This window comes from Phocoena sinus, chromosome 3 (assembly GCF_008692025.1).
Source record: "Phocoena sinus isolate mPhoSin1 chromosome 3, mPhoSin1.pri, whole genome shotgun sequence".
NCBI lineage: Eukaryota > Metazoa > Chordata > Mammalia > Artiodactyla > Phocoenidae > Phocoena > Phocoena sinus.
The window spans coordinates 165,184,113-165,201,212 of record NC_045765.1 but is presented as its reverse complement, the minus strand read 5'-3'; the positions used below and the strand labels follow the sequence as shown (position 1 = coordinate 165,201,212).

Genomic DNA, 17,100 nt, shown 5'->3' with positions numbered 1-17,100 from the left:
CTAAAAATTCAGTTAAATTCTGACACTATCTAGAGTCAGCAAGGACCCCATGGGTTAAGGGCTCAGTCCCCCAAGACTGCCCCCAGCTCAGATGCTAGTCACAGGACCCACGGGCCACCTTCTGCCTGACTGGCTATAAATCTGGGATTTCCCGCAGCCCCCCCTCGGGTTCAGTAATTTGCTAGAACGACTCACAGAACTTGGGAAAGTGCTTTACATCCTGCTGCTGCTTTATTATAAGGTCTGTAACTCAGGAACAGCCAGATGAAAGAGAAGCACGGGACCAGGCATGGGGGAGGGGTGCGGGGCTTCCATGCTCTCTCCTGGCACCTCTGTATGTTCACCAACCCAGCAGCTTTCTGAACCCCCTTGTTTAGGATGTTATGGGGGTTTCATCAAGTAGGTATGATTTGCTCAGCTATTACATCATTGGCCATTAGTCCTTGGACTCAGTTTTCCACCCTCTCCTCCCCACCCCAGAGGTAGGAGTAGGGGTGGGAGGGGCAGTGGAGCTTAAAGATCTAACCTTCTAATAAGCTCTCCTAGAGACCAGCCCCCATCCTGAAGCCACCAAGAGTCATCTCGTTAGCATCCAAAAAGCAAACTCTGAGGGTTTTAGGGGCTGTGTGCCAGGAAAGGGGGTCACCACCGCCCCACCTGGTCTCCGTACTCCCACTCTTAGAGTCTGTTTTCCACCCAGCAGCCAGAATTGATGCAAACTATTGACAGCGGACTGCCCCAAACGTTCCCCATCTCGCTCAGAGCAAACTCCAGTCCTGCTCTGGCCACTGAGGCCACCTGTGGTCACCAGCCTCCAGGCTGGTCCCTGGGCAGCCAGGCGTGGCCTTCTGCCTGCCCCTCCCCCTCCAGGTCCCCTTGGCGTCTTCCCCCACCTCCTTGGTCTGTGCCCAGCGCCCCATCTCAGTGAGCCCGCCCCAGCACCTGTTCCAGACTGAGCCGCGTGGCCCCGGGGCTCACAACTGCCCTGATCCAGTCTACTTTATAAAACACTTACACCTTAGGTCTGTAGTTGATGCCTCTTCCTCCCGTTAGAATGGAACACCCCGAGGGCGGGGTCTTTGTCCCTGAATTTCCAAGCATAGCACCTCGCTCTTCGCAGCGCTCAGCACACACCTGCGAATGGACCATGGCCAGCTGCTCTAACCTGGTGCTGAGCACCCGGACTGGGTCCTCACCTCACTCCTGCCCGTCGTGCCCAGCAGGGCAGGGGATGCATGCTGCTGTTGGGTGGTGATGCTTGCTCTTGCCCTCTGACCTGCTTCCCTCTTCATTTTTAGACCGGCCTCATTGTCGCCTGCTACCACGGCTTTGTGGATACTGTGGTGGTCTTAGCAGACTGCCCCCACGTTGACGTCAACTGGCAGGACAGCGAGGGCAACACGGCCCTAATCACAGCTGCACAGGCAGGTAAGACCCAGCTTCTCTTCCCTCCCAGGCAGTGGTGCTGGGGGCTGCACTTGACCTCGCTCCTGAGATTGACGGCAGAAGGATGTAGTTGATCAGAGGTCGTGCTTTACTGCTAAGAGGGACAAGGAAAGGGCTGAAGGTGGGTGACATTCTCTCTGTGTGTTTGGGACAGTGTGTTGCTGAGTCCAAGCTCATACTGCTCTCTGCATGACAGGCCGGTCAACCCAGAGGTGAGGTGTTAGGGTGAGGAACAGTGACTTTATTCAGAAAACCAGCAGACCAAGAGGACGGTGCAGGTGGACTAGTGTCCCAAAGAACCGTCTTCCGTGAGTTAGAATTCAGGCTTCTTTTATACTAAAAGGGGAGGGAGTGTGGCTGGTTGTTGGAAACTTCTTCCTGCCAGAATCCTTTGTCCTTGCAGCTGTCTGAGCAGGTCTGGTCACAATGTTCCTATAAACCTCCAACAAGACAGTTGTTGTTTTCTGTTTTGCAACTTTTTATCTCTACGTGGTTGGGAAAGTGTCACACCTTTAAAGGTCAGGGCCTGGAGAATGAGCTATCCTGTATATTTCAGGCTGTAGGCAACATTCTTTTACAAAAGGTGCAGAGCCAGCATGACTAAGCACAGGCGACAGAGCACAAAGGTGAGAGCAAAAGGAATAGACCTAGTAGGGAGTCAGGTCTGCTGTCTGTTCCAAGTGCAGTTTACGCACTAGTGCAGGACTCAGCGTGGGGCAGAGCTAGCTCTGAAACTGCCCGAAGTCTTTGAACGTGAAGCTGCACCAGAAAGCCAGCTCCACGTCCCCTACCCCAGAGCACTGCACCCCACCCTGTGCTCCCGGGATCTGGGAGATGCTGGTGAACTCATGAGTGGAAGAGGCACTAGTGACAGTGAATGTATAAAAGTGGACATGTTTATGAGGTAACCTTGCACTTGGCTTGGGGATGTAAAGGAAACCAGGGGCTTCTTGCGGAGAGTGTATCAGTGTAACAAGGTGAGGCTGGTAGTGAGAGCACCTTGTAAAGGGTAGGTGAACTTCGTCCTGGGATGTTCATCTCCAGAGGTGGTCCTTATGCCAGCATTGCCAAGTGCCCTGTGCACAGCTCTCCTCTTCTGGAATTGTACTCGGACATTTTGGGGACAAACATGAAACTCTGCTTGTCCCTTCAGAACTGCACTTCCTTTGTAACCATGGTACTAACCGGGTTTGTAATAGACCACTTTTAAAATTCTTGGCCGTCAAGATTACGTCTGTTGCATCACTCAGGTTCTCAGTTTCCAGCAGAGAAGCTACTCCTGGCTGAGTTAGGAAGAAAAGGCGTTTGTTTATTAAAGAATGTGGGTCACCGTTGCTGAGAGTTGTTGAGAACCAGACTCAGGGCCGGGACGCTGCAGAAAATGCCCCAAACCACACAGCGTGTTGATTGTGGAAAGGGAATTTCTGCCGCTGCCACCCAAGGGGGACTTCCCTGTCCTGTCTTGCATCACAGGCCCCTGTGTCTAATCCAGCGTGGGTGACTGATTGCGGAGCCCAGGGGAAGCAGAGACTCAGCATCTTGCAGTTTTGTCCCCATAACGGGAAGTAGTCTGTGCTCACCTGCTTTTCAATCGAGAAGCCTAAGGCAGAAAACCCCCCAAACTTAGCCAGGTGTCAGGGCTGTGCTCACACACGTCCACCTCGTCAGGTGTCAGGGCGTGAAGCTTTCCCTGCATGGAGGCACTCCAGACTTTGAAAGCCCAGGTGCACAACGTCCTGAACAGCAAAAGAGTAAAAGGATATTGTGAGAGGCGTTCAGTGACCGTGACCTTATCACTCATTACCCCCACTGGCCAAGAACCTGGGCAGGGACCAGGGGTGGTGAAGTGAAGGGCACTGCTGCCCTTGAGTAATTGTCCAGCTAAATGGCCATCTGATGGGGCTCTGATGAACGGGTGCACTGAGAGCCTTGGCGTGAGAACACCCCGTCTAGCCTGGTGGTTTGGGACACGGGTCGTGGAGGGGGTGGGCATTGAGCTGGGCATTGCAGAGGTCAGAGCGAGGCCATGCCAGCCGATGCACCACAGAGCTTCAGGACCAATAGGGAGCCAGGCATGTCTTAGGAAGAGCCAAGGACCATGTGTGTCTAGGATGGGGGAGGGGTGGCCCCACGAGGAGGCAGGGGACCAGGTCATCAAGAGTCTAGATACAATGCGAGGGAATGCATTTGAGTGGCGTGAGGCTGGGTGTGTGGTGATGGGCGAGATGATCCTGGTGGGCACAGAGGCTGTTTCAGAGAGCAGAGAGGGAGCAGAAGCTGAGTGGCAGAAGGCTCAGGTTCTGGTGGTCGTGATGGGGGGCTGTAGGGGAGAGGTGGGTCTGGGCTGGCTTTCAGCCTTTGGAACGCCAGCTCAGAGGGGTGTACATGAAAGGAGCGGTGGTCGGAGAAACGTTGCCTCCACTCGGTCCCCAGGCCTTTGAAATGCTGAGCCATCTAAGTAAGAGGTCTTCACGGCAGGAGGAAAGTGTGGAGTGTCAGACTCCAGTCCCTGCCGGAATACAGAAGGGATGCCAGGCGTTCCTGAGCAGCAGGGCCAAGGCATGGACGAGAGCACGAGTCTCATCCCGGAGTATGAGAAAGTACAGGAAGGCGAGGTTACTTATTGATTTGCGAGGGCTCTTTATGTGTGTAGGGATATTAGTGGTTGTTTAATACCCATGAGGCACTTTCTGAATTCTTGCCTATTTGAAAATGTTTTTATTTTGTTTTCATTCAGAAAATAACAACTTGTCTTTTGCTTTTTTTTAAAAAAAAATTTCGTGTTGCAGAGGAATAGTCTGAGTCCAGCCTAATTTTTGTCTTTGTTGATACCCTGTTTCTCAGCGTATAAAGATCTCCTGCCCCCTATCCTTGAGAAGAACCCAACCAACCACCACCAACAAAAAAAACCCCCAACTGTCATTATCGTATATTTCCATTCCTGCTCTCTGTGTTTGACTTATATTAGGCATATTTTTACTTCAGGGAACACTTATCTGTTATCTCTTTGAACACTGCATCTGCCTTGCTTTGTTTTTGCTTTCTGGGGTTCCCTCTTAGGTGTAGGTTAGGTCCTCACGTCACAGCTTTCTCTCATCATTGTTTTTTTCTTTTCTATCTTTTACTCCAGGATCTGTGGAAATGCTTCATATTTCTTCATCAGTTTGTTTTTATGCTATTCTTTGGGTTAAATTTATTTTTTTCTTCATGAGAATATTTATGTCTTAGCCCGTTTGGGCTGCTATTACCAAAATACCATAAATTGGGAGCTTAAACAACAGAAATTTATTTCTTACAGTTTTGGACGCTGGAAGTCCAAGGTCAAGGTGCTGGACCATTTGGTTCCTGGCAAGCATGTGACATCTTCCTGCTGTGTTCTTGTACGGTGGAGAGAGCAAGATCCAGGTCTCTGGTGTCTCCTTTTATGAGGACACCAGTCCTATTGGATCAGGCACCAGTCTTCTGACCTCATTTAACCTTAAGTTACCCGCTCAAAGGCTCCATCTCGAAGTACAGTCACGTTGGGGGCTCGGGGCTTCAACATAGGAATTTGGAGGAATACAACGTGTAGTCCATAACGCTCATCTTTAAGCAGAGCCTGTGCTTCCCTGAACTGGTTTATTTAAGTCAAAGATGACACAGGTCCTTTCAGGGTTAGAGAGAGGCCCAGCAAAGGGAGAAGGAAAGGGCTGCATGTGCTTTCCAGGCTCTGGGTCTGAGGCCTGGGGTGCAGAGGGAGAAATCCAGGTGGGGCTGAGGGCAGTCACAGCGGCGGCTCCCGTCCCTGGGCTGCAGGCGTGCGGTGGGGCAGCGGTCTATGCCGGCCAAGGTTGAGCACCACACACCCCTACCTGGTGTCATTTCTGCTGGCCGCAGGAGCTGGGCGTGGGAGCACCTGAGGTCTCCTGCTTGGCTCATGTGCCTGGGCATTGGAAATGGCATCAGTGGGTCTCTGTGCATCCCCGCAGCCCCCCTTTTTCCCTGGGACACTGCTGGAGTTGCCCCAGGTCTACTCAAACACATGTAATGCACAGACTCATGGACTTTGAGAACGAACTTATAGCTACCAGGGGGGAAGGGTGGGGAGAAGGGACAGTTAGGGAGTTTGGGATTGACACGTACACACTGCTATATTTAAGATGGATAACCAACAAGGACCTACTGTACAGCACAGGGAACTCTGCTCGATGTTATCTGGTAGCTTGGGTGGGAGGGGAGTTTGGGAGAGAATGGATACATGTATATGTATGGCTGAGTCACCTGAAACTATCACAACATAATCGGCTATGCCCTAATATAAAATTAAAAGTTAAAAACAGAAACAAAATCAGAACCCTGTAATGCCCCATCCTTCCCTACAGCTGGCTCCTGTCTCCACTGCCTCTGACAGAAATTCCTTTCTGGAATTCTGGCCAGTGGATGGTGTCCTTCTGTGGTTTCTAGTACCGACAAGGCTTCTCCCTATTGCTTTGGTCATGGGCGGGAAACTCGACAGGGGACAAGACTCCTGTGTTCATGGCCCTCCTGCTGTGACCTCAAGAGCACTGGTGGTCCCCGGTGGAGCCTCCCCTCCAGACAGAGTTAGACTGGAGGGCAGTTGGCAGGACTCACATGGCTGGGGTGTGTTTAAGTATATGGGTACCAGAGGTGAGGGCGTGGCAGGGGGGTGGGGATGTGACCCAGACCGGATCGTGCAGGAGGCTGGCAACGTGGTGGCCGTCCTGGGTGCTTTCTCCACTCAGCCTTGCTGATGTTCTTATAAGCTGATCGTAGAAAACGATACACGATGTTTGGAAAAAAACAACACGTAAGCAGTTAAACACATAAAGCAATTAAACTTAAGGGTGAAGATCTCTTACCTCCTCACTCTTAGTTCTTTCCCATTTTACTTTCTAGAGGTAATAACCATTGTTAACGACTGGATGCGTAGATAAGTTCCTTTCCATCTTCTTTTATAGAAACAAAATACTGTAACGTATTTTCTCTTTTTCCTGGCTTCCACGATCCTCGGCCTATTGACTGATTCGTCCAAGTTCTGTCTGTAGTGTCTGCTTCTTAACCACTCTCACCTCTGCGTGGTCCCCGCTCCCTCCACGGGGGCTCTGAGCCCTGGGACACCCACCCAGGGCTTTGGGGGTGGGGAGGCCTCCTGGCTCTGCCCACCGGAGCTTTAGGATTGAATGTTTAGGGGGAGGGGAAGGAGGGGGAGTATGGTTCTTGTACTACTTTAGAAGAAGTCCAATTAGAAAGCTTGTCCTTCTTTCTCTTAATTGCCTCCGTGTAAGGAAGCGATTTTTCCCTAATTTATTGCCGCAGGTGGAGGTCGTGACCTCACGGGGCTGCTTCCCTCTCTGAGAGCACAGCCTTGAGCTTGTTACTGAACCAAACTTGGGTCTACTCGCCCGCAGTCAGTAAGGCCAGTGTCCTGACACCAGGTGTGGTGGAGGAGAGGGCAGCGTTTATTGCAGGCACCCAGCAAGGAGTCCAGGCAGCTAGTGCTTAAAAGGCCCGAACTCCCCAGAGGCCTTCAGGGAGAGGTTTTTAAAGACAGGGTGAGGGAAGGGGCTGTGGGGTGTGTGATCAGCTCGTGTACGCTCTTCTGATTGGCTGGTGGGAAGAAACTGGGAGTCAACATCATCAACCTTCTGGATCCGACCCATCTGGGGGTCTACATGCCTGTGGGTAGCATACGGTTAACTTCTCCCACCTGGTGGGGACTTAGGTATCTGCAAAATAGCTTAAAGGACGTGGCTCAGATTCTATCGTCTGTAGCCCTTGAGGAGGAACTCAAGGGCCTTGACTTTGTTTAATGGCGAAACCATTATTAATTTGTCTTGCTTGCCTGTTTTCCTTTGTTTCTGCATTTTCTCACTTCTCTGATTAAATTTGTTCTTTGGAACTCGGGGGAGGACCCCGAGGCTAAAGTTTTTCTACCAACAAGAGGAAGGCAGAGGACACAGGGGGTGGTGGTCTGTCCCGTGAAGGCCTCATAGGGTCCTGCTCGGTTACAAGCGGGATCGCTGTCACCCACAGGTGGGTAATCTATGTTTTAACCCAGATTTGGTTAAAACACGGATTTCTGGGCCCCACCCCAGGAGTTCTGGATTGTGTAGGTCTGGGGTGGGGCTCGAGACTGTGCCTTTCAGTGAGTTCCCCGGTGATGCTGATGCCGCTGGTCTGGGGACCTCACTCTGAGAACTGGGGCTTTCCATGTTCCTATACCGAATGATGACCCAGGGTGCCTGTCAGTGGGTATAAGAGCCAGGGGTGGGGTGGGGTAGGGGTAGTTCATGGACCTGGGTGAGATGTCGGAGGGACACAGAGCTGTCACTAAATCAAAGGGGGAGTAAAGGAAAGCAGCTGAACATCTGCTCATGACTTTCATGTACTGTTTGACCAAAGAGAGGCTGTTCGGGCTTTCAGCTGATAGAATCAAATGATGTCCCGTTTTAATCCAGTTCCATAACCAGCTTTATTTATTTGATGATGTCTTAATTCCAAAAGATGTCTAGTAATACATGCTGACAGTGAAAAATCACCACAGAAGTATTATTATATAAAAAAAAGAAGTCCCTTTTCACTCTCCCCAATTCTCTCATTGACTGACCACGTTCCAGCTGGTTACGTTTCCAGAACTCTCTCTCCTTTTAAGCACAAAGGGTGTGCACGCACCTTTTATTTCCGTGAATGGGGTAATTCTGTAGAGACTGTGACTCTAATTTTTTTCACTCAGTCTATCTAGGGGATCTTTCCATGTAGACTTGTGTACACGAGATTTCCCTGCCTCTTACAGCGGCACACCCGAGTGATGGTGTGTTCGGGGCCGTGTCCCCCGAGTCCAGTAACTGAGACAGTTCGGTAATCCATTCTGTACAAGATCCTCTTTTTTTTTTTTTTTTTTTTTTTGCGGTACGCGGGCCTCTCACTGTTGTGGCCTCTCCCGTTGCAGAGCACAGGCTCCGGACGCTCAGGCTCAGCGGCCATGGCTCACAGGCCCAGCCGCTCCACGGCGTGTGGGATCCTCCCGGACCGGGGCACAAACCCGTGTCCCCTGCATCAGCAGGTGGACTCTCAGCCACTGTGCCACCAGGGAAGCCCCACAAGATCCTCTTTTAAAACAAATATTTATTCAGCAGTCACTTCATGTCCAAGGGCTGTGCTAAGTGCTGGGTCTACAGGGCGGGCAAGGGCACACGTAACCCCGTCTCCCAAATTTAAAGTCTAGTGTGCACGGGTTTCTGAATGAGGCTGTTTCAGACCATGCTGGAGTGGAGCCCTTTGTGTTGACGGGCTGGGGACGAGGGGCGCATCTCTGAGGAGGGTGTACCTGTCAGCATCCCGGCCGGAAACAGGCGGAGCGGCAGGTGCGCTCAGAGTCTAAGCTGAGGAATGGGTAAGGGGGCTGTGAGTAGAGGTGGCAGCAGAGCTCAGGGGCAGGCCCTGGGGAGGGAGAGAGCCCGGGAAGGCTGCCCCCAGGAGCTGGGACCTGGGACACCTGAGCCACTCGAGGAGGGAGGTAGGCAGGGGACAGGGGCTCATACCCGCCCTCCTTCCACCGGGCCCCTGCTCAGTCACACCTGAGACTTCAGGGCTAAGGAACCCGGCAGGTGTGGTCTGTGGCGGTCAGAACAGGGCAGAGAAGGAAAGAGAAGAAATGCACAGATAGATTCTTAGAACTCAACCGCTTCATCAAAGGACGCCCACCTTTTAAATGTGCACATTTACGTAGCCCCTGCCGAGTGGCCTTTAGGAAAAGCTGTACCAATTTATATTTCCCACCACGTTCCCAAGGGTTGAGAGTTTGTCAACTCAAAATGGACTTCGCTTGCTCTTTGTGTTTCCCTGATTCTTATTGGAGCCTAGGATCTGCTACGGTGCTTTTGGGTGCCGTCTACTGAATACCCAACAAAACAAGCTTCAACGATGAGGAAACAGTCTTCTCTTGCAACATGATGTGTCTGAAGGCAACAGTTGGGGGGTTGCTTCATTGCATGGCTTCCTGATGTCAGGACCTGGAGCCGGCTTCTCAGAAATGCTCCTGACCTTTTGCCTCATGGTCCCAAGATGGCCTGGCAGCTCCAAGCAGCGTGGCTTCACGTTACAGCACAGGAGGCTTCAGGAAGGAGGAACAAATCCCTGTCTAAGACGGGAAAACATCTCCAGAAGCCTCCAGCACAGCTTCAGTTACAGGGCAGGGTTGCATCACACACCCTGCCCCAGGCAAAACAAATCGCTGGCCAGGGCGGTGGAGTGACCTCAGTCACCTTTGGCCCCCGCAGAATCTGTGTGGTTAAGGAAAACTGTAAAGTGACCACATGTTTCTATTATTTGATATCGCAGCTGTGTAGCTCGTCTGAGAGTCGGGAGTGTAAATGAGGATGCAGATGCCTGGGTCTGCCTGGCCGTGTTCTCTGCGAAGTCTCACCTTCTCAGGTCCTTATGCAGAATAAAGATACAGCTGAATCTAAACTAGGCCTTTACCATGGAGAGGATATATGAAAATAAAGCCTCAAATAATCCCTAAATCTCATTCAGCCAGTAATTTCAATTTCTACCTTACTTCCCCTAACAAAAGTATAAAGTAGGATATAACCAAAGAAATGAATTACACGCCCCAGGGATGGCGTTAGGTGTTTACTTTCTCCGTTTCTTCTTCCCCTTGAACAGAAGAGCAGGAGTAAGATGAAGTGAGAGAACTGCAGGGGTCCTTCCGAACTGGTGATAATATCAAGCTGGTTCAGTACAAGTAACCTCTGGTGCATCCTTAAAACTTGTTATTCCTTGAACTTATCTTTAAGATTTTGGAAGAAATGCACTGAGAGCCAGCCTGGCATTATTCATGTCACTTGTTTGCTGGGGACAGGGTGGCGGTGAGGCTCCCAGGAGTGGCTGGCAGGCTCAGGCTGCCTGTGTGTGTTCTGAATTGTGAACTGGATTTGGGGAGTGTCCCGCTTCCGAGGAGAACGTATGACTTGGCCTGAGGCAGGCCAACGCCTCTTCATTGTATTTATCTTATTATCACTACAGCCGATCAAGATTTCTAGTCTGACTTCATTGCGATTTTTATGGATTTTTGGTGTTTTCCTTTTACTCGGTTTCTACTGTTTTAAGTACATTAGAACTTGGCACGTCTCTGAGGTTTCCTAGCATCACCTCGCCTTTTCCCATAAACTCCGTTTTTTGGAGCCTTTCTGACTGAGCACAGCAATGCCACCTCCTTCGCAGCAGCTGGCCCTGCTCCTCGGTCAGACTAGAGGAAAGCCTGTCTGTGCTGCCTGCCCTCTTCTCCCCTTGTGCATTTTCCCCTCCTCTGGATGGGGACGAAGAATCTGTTCTCTTCCTCAGTGCTGCTGGGACCTGATATTTCCAATCAACAGTTCCCTCTACTGGCTGGTTTGGAAAAGTGTATTTTGAGTACCTGGTGTCAGACCACAGCCCTAACTCCATTTTTAGGTCTGCACAGGTTTATTGTCTGTTTCCTTTCCTTGAATAAAGGAATAAACAAGACGTTTAGCCCATCATTGGTACCCAATTACATGTTGAATTAATAATTGTGATGGCCATGTAATCTTAGTTAATGTGGGTTATGGCTTGAAAATTAGCAACCTTTTTGATAAGTGAATTTTTTCAAGGGAGAAGTAGGAATCCTTCTGCCCTTTTACTTACTAAATATTTATTGAGCTTGCAGTCAGTTGGAAGTTTTGAACTTCTGAGCAAGCGTGGTGGCTGTGGGAATCCACAGCCACATGGAAATGTGGACCATGAGATGAGGCATGATGGTTCAGGTGCCTAATCCAGGCTTGGGGGACCAGGGCAGAGCTTCCAGTGGAAGGGAAGGCTCATCAGGTAATTGGGTAGAAGGCAAAGAAAGAGTATACCAGGTGGGGAACTAGCCTGGTGGGAAGGCCACCAGATTAGAGAAAGTGTGGTACACGGCTGAATTAAAAAGAGAGTTATGATTAAAGAGTCGAGGAGAAGGGCATTGGTGCAAGAGCTAAGGATGAAGCGGGGATATAGGGGAGGAAAAATAACCTTCTCTCTACCCTTCTGGGTTCCCAACTGAGACCCCTGTAATAAAAGACTAACAAGAGAGGACCAGACATCTATAAACATGCATGTGTAAATGGGGGACACCCAGGGAAAAGTGAATAACTCAAGGAAGTGGCTTAGAACTCTGGCTTATACGTCATCTTCCATAAAGAGCAATACATTTGTGGAGAAATGACAGGACAAGGGAAAGCAGTTTTTGAAGAGTTCTCATCACAAAGAAGAAAAACCATCCCCCCCCCCCTTTTGGTACCTATATGAGATGATGGATGTTAACTAAACTTACTATGGTAATGTGTCACAATATATGTAAGTCAAATCATTATGCTGTACACCTTAATTTAACACAGTGATATATGTTAATTATATCTCAGTAAAACTGGGGAAACATAAAGCAATAAAATAAGAAAATGTATGTCCTGCTTTTAGGCAAATGGGGGAGGACAGGGAACTTTTCTTGTAATTGCTTCTTCTCAGTTGCCTTCAGCTCAAAATAAATGTCAAGGTTGCATGTTTTGAGGTGGCATATTCTGCTGGCCTTCAGAGAGCAGGGTCAGATAAAAAAGGAGCTAGCTGGTTAAAGAGTTGAGACTTCATCTAAAGAGTAGAAACCATGAAGGGTTTTAAGTAGCAGTTGTGCTGGTCAGAAGAGTTTCTTGCTGATAGTGTGGAGAATGGGGCAGAAATCGGACCAGGAAGTCCAGGTGGGAGAGGGGTGGACCCCAGGAAGGATGTGGTGGCCCTCATCTAGGTTAGAAGTGGGAATGGAGAAACACGGACAGGTTTGGAAGATGTTTAAGAGGTGGCTTTGGCAGAATTCCATGATACTTGGATGGGGAAGGGGTTAGGGGAGGGCTGAAGAGAAAGCCCAGATTTCTGTCTTGGGCACCTCTGTTAGTTATTGGTGGTATTCATCATTGAATAAGGAATGTGGGTGAGAGGAGCAGGTTTGGAAGAAACATGTTTTGGGTTTGATGTGTTGAGTTTGCTTTGTTGGTGGGATGCCCAAGATGAAATATCCAGTAGACAGATATTTAGGTAAGAAACTCAGAAAGAGAGATTAGCTAGCAATAAGTGATCTGGAAGTTTTAGGATGAGAGGGGATAGGATCACCAAGGGGGCGTGTAGGGGATGAGAAGAGGGCTTAGTCATACGTCTGAGGAACAGTGGCATTTCAGAAAGCAGAGAACAGAAGAATTCACAAAGAAAATTGAGTGGCTGGAGAGAGAGGAAGAAAAAGCAGAAGGGTGAGCTATCAGGACATTTGCAGAAAGAGTTTCAAAAGGATGGAACAAGCAAGTGGTAAATGCTACACAGATGTCTAGTAAGATGGGAACTGACTAGTAACCTTTGGATATTGCTACAAGACAGTCATTGGGGAATGATGGAAGACGGTTTCAGGAGAATTGGTGGGGGGTATAAGTAGCAAGAGTGAGAGTAGAAGACTCTGGAAGTTGGCCTGAAAAGGAGTCAGATGATTGGTGGTGGGTGGCGGGAATACAAAGACAGGTCCTGGGGATTATTGTTGGTCACTGCAATGAACTGGATGTTTATGTCTTCCCTCCAAATTAATATGTTGAATCCTAATCCCCAAGTGATGGTAATAGGAGGTGGGGCTTTGGGGAGGTAATTAGGTCATGAGGGTGTAGCCCTCATGAATAGAGTTAGTGCTTTAATACAAGAGACTCCAGAGAGCTCCCTCACCCTTTTTTCCATGTGAGGACACAGCAAGAAGATACCCTATGAACCAGGAAGCGGGCTCTCACCAGACACTGAATCTGCTGGCATCTTGATCTTGAACTTCCCAGCCTCCAGAACTGTGAGAAATAAATGTTTGTTGTTTAACCCACTCAGTCAATGGCAGTTTCTTACAGCAGCTTGAATGGACTAAGACAGTCATATATATTTTAAGATGGGAGACCCTTGAGCATATATACCAGCTTACTGCTGCATGACCACCCCCAAACTCTAGTTTAAAATATGTTTATAGTTGATGCATCTGCGATGGGCTGGGGATCGGCTGATCTAGACTGCCTTTGCTCGTGTGTCTGTGGGTGAGCCGGACCATTTAGCCGGGTCTGCTCTGCTCCGTGCATTTCTCATCCTCTACCTGGGACCATTGTATCAGCCTGGCACGTTCTTCTTAGGGAGATAGCTGAGGCACAAGTGTAGAAGGAGTCCCATCAGTGAGTGTGTTTCAAGCTTCTGTTGGCATCATGCCTGTAGATGTCCTGTGAGCCAATGTTCTTCTTGACAGAAGAACTTAGAAGCCATGTGGCAGAAGGCAAGGTGAGGAATTTAGGCTGTTAATACAATCTGGTGGGAATGAATTTGCAAGGCGGGAGAGGTTGAAGAGAAAGAGGAAGTAGTTTGTAGCACAGATATATTCCCCAGAAGTAGATGGGGAATGGCTTTAAAGCACTGCAAGGGGAGGAGAGATTGGCATCTTTAAATAGGAGAAGAAACACCCTCCTTTTCACTAAGAGGGATGTGGGGAAGTTTTGGGAGTGATGGGGGAAACTTGAGGGGGTTCCCTTGTGGTTTCAGTTCCCTCTATGAAGTAGGAGGTGTGTCATCTCCTGGGAGAGGGGTTTGCTGTGAGGTAGGTGACTTAAGAGTTGGAAAGTTTAAAATTCCCCCCTTGGGGTTTGGGGGATTGTTGCTCAGTGGAAATCAAGAGTGGATATGATGCTTCTAAGAACATATAGATATTAACCTTTTTTCTTTAAAACCATGACAATGAACTGAAGGGAGCTTTCCTTTTCTTTGGTAACACAGATAGCTTGAAAGATAGTCCAGCTTGGCTACCATGGACTTCTATCCCCCGTACACTTACAGAGAAAATGCCATTGGCCATCCAAAGCGAAGCCAGAACCCTGGGGCTGGGGTGGTACCAGGAGTCATCTTTGACTTTTCTCTTTCTGTTACTTGGCTCAGCCCAATAATCACCAAGACCTGTCCATTCACTTCGCTCTGAGTCAACAACTCCTCTCTACCCTCCGGCCCTCCCCGGGGGCTGGCCACCATCTCCTCTGTCCATTGCACACCCACTTGGTAAGCACCCCGCCCCCCCCACCGCTGGTGAGGCTTGTGGACTGTGTGGACGGGATCCACACCCGGCAGCCAGTCAAGAACCATCGTCCCTACCTTGCAGTCTTATCGAGTGGCCCTAGCCTAGATCTCCCTTTCAGAAGATGAACTTTTGATTACAGAAAAACTGTAAAGATTGTGCAGAGAATTTCCGTATACCCCACACCTGGTTTCCCCTTTCGTTAGGCTCTTACACTAGGATGATACCTTGCACAAAACAAATAAACCCATATCGATGCATTTTTTTGAATTTTATTTTACTTTTTTTATACAGCAGGTTCTAATTAGTTAACTATTTTATACATATTAGCATATACATGTCAATCCCAATCTCCCAATTCGTCACACCACCACCACCACCCCTGCTTCCCCCCTTGGTATCCATACATTTGTTCTGTACATCTATGTCTCTATTTCTGCCTTGCAAACCGGTTCATCTGTACCTTTCTTCTAGATTCCACATATATGTGTTAATATACGATATTTGTTTTTCTCTTTCTGACTGACTTCATTCTGTATGACAGTCTCTAGGTCCATCCACGTCTCTACAAATGACCCAATTTCGTTCCTTTTTATGGCTGAGTAATATTCCATTGTATATATGTACCACATCTCCTTTACTCATTCATCTGTCAATGGGCATTTAGGTGGCTTCCATGACCTGGCTATTGTAAATAGTGCTGCAACAAACATTGGGGTGCATGTATCATTTGGAATTATGGTTTTCTCTGGGTATATGCCTAGTAGTGGGATTGCTGGGTCATATGGTAGTTCTGTTTTTAGTGTTTTGAGGAACCTCCATACTGTTCTCCACAGTGGCTGTATCAATTTACATTCCTGCCAACAGTGCAAGACGGTTCCCTTTTCTCCACACCTTCTCCGGCATCTGTTGTTTGTAGATTTTCTGATGATGCCCATTCTAACTGGTGTGAGGTGATACTTCATTGTAGTTTTGATTTGCATTTTCCTAATAATTAGTGATGTTGAGCAGCTTTTCATGTGCCTCATGGCCATCTGTAGGTCTTCTTTGGAGAAATGTCTATTTAGGTCTTCTGCCCATTTTTGGATTGGGTTGTTTGTTTTTTTAATATTGAGCTGCATGAGCTGTTTATATTTTTTGGAGATTAATCCTTTGTCCATTGCTTGGTTTGCAAATATTTTCTCCCATTCTGAGGGTTGTCTTTTCATCTTGTTTATAGTTTCCTTTGCTGTGCAAAAACTTTTAAGTTTCATTAGGTCCCATTTGTTTATTTTTGTTTTTATTTCCATTATTCTAGGAGGTGGGTCAAAAAAGATCTTGCTGTGATTTATGTCAAAGTGTGTTCTTCCTATGTTTTCCTCTAAGAGTTTTATAGTGTCTGGTCTTAAATTTAGGTCTCTAATCCATTTTGAGGGGTTTTTTTTTTGTGTATAGTGTTAGGGAGTGTTCTAATTTCATTCTTTTACATGTAGCTGTCCAGTTTTCCCAGCACCACTTATTGAAGAGGCTGTCTTTTCTCCATTGTATATTCTTGCCTCCTTTGTCAGATTAGTTGACCATAGGTGCGTGGGTTTATCTCTGGGCTTTCTATCCTGTTCCATTGATCTATATTTCTGTTTTTGTGCCAGTACCATACTGTTTTGAGGACTGTAGCTTTGTAGTATAGTCTGAAGTCTGGGAGCCTGATTTCTCAAGCTCCGTTTCTCTTTCTCAAGATTGCTTTGACTATTCAGGGTCTTTTGTGTTTCTACACAAATTGTAAAATTCTTTGTTCTAGTCCTGTGAAAAATGCCATTGGTAATTTGATAGGGATTGTATTGAATCTGTAGATTGCTTTGGGTAGTATAGTCATTTTCACAATATTGATTCTTCCAATCCAAGAACGTGGTATATCTCTCCATCTGTGTCATCTCTGATTTCTTTCATCAGTGTCTTAAAGTTTTCTGAGAACAGGTCTTTTACCTCCTTAGGTAGGTTTATTCCTAGGTATCTTATTCTTTTTGTTGCAATAATGAATGGGTTTCTTTCCCTAATTTCTCTTTCTGATCTTTCGTTGTTAGTGTATAGGAATGCAAGAGATTTCTGTGCATTATTTTGTATCCTGCAACTTTACCAAATTCATTGATTAGCTCTAGTAGTTTTCTGGTGGCATCATTAGGATTCTCTATGTATAGTACCATGTCAAACAGTGACAGCTTTAATTCTTCTTTTCCAATTTGTATTCCTTTTATTTCTTTTTCTTCTCTGGTTGCCATGGCTAGGACTTCCAAAACTATGTTGAATAATAGTGGTGAGAGTGGACATCCTTGTCTTGTTCCTGATCTTAGAGGAAATGCTTTCAGTTTTTCACCCTTGAGAATGATGTTTGCTGTGGGTTTGTCATATATAGCCTTTATTATGCTGAGTTAGGTTCCCTCTGTGCCCACTTTCTGGAGAGTTTTTATCATAAATCAGTGTTGAATTTTGTGAAAAGCTTTTTCTCCATCTACCGAGATGATCATATGGTTTTTCTTCTTCAGTTTGTTAATATGGTATAT

At 47.8% G+C, this 17,100-nt stretch overlaps 1 protein-coding gene across 1 annotated transcript in view; it reads left to right on the top strand.

Moving 5' to 3' along the window:
* The window catches only part of ANKRD33B (ankyrin repeat domain 33B), a 93,358-nt gene that overhangs the window by 45,288 nt on the left and 30,970 nt on the right, over positions 1-17,100 (top strand). Inside the window, exon 2 of the mRNA XM_032625798.1 lies at positions 1,299-1,428. Within this exon, the coding sequence (XP_032481689.1) occupies positions 1,299-1,428 (130 nt within the window). The remainder of the gene's footprint in view (positions 1-1,298; positions 1,429-17,100) is intronic.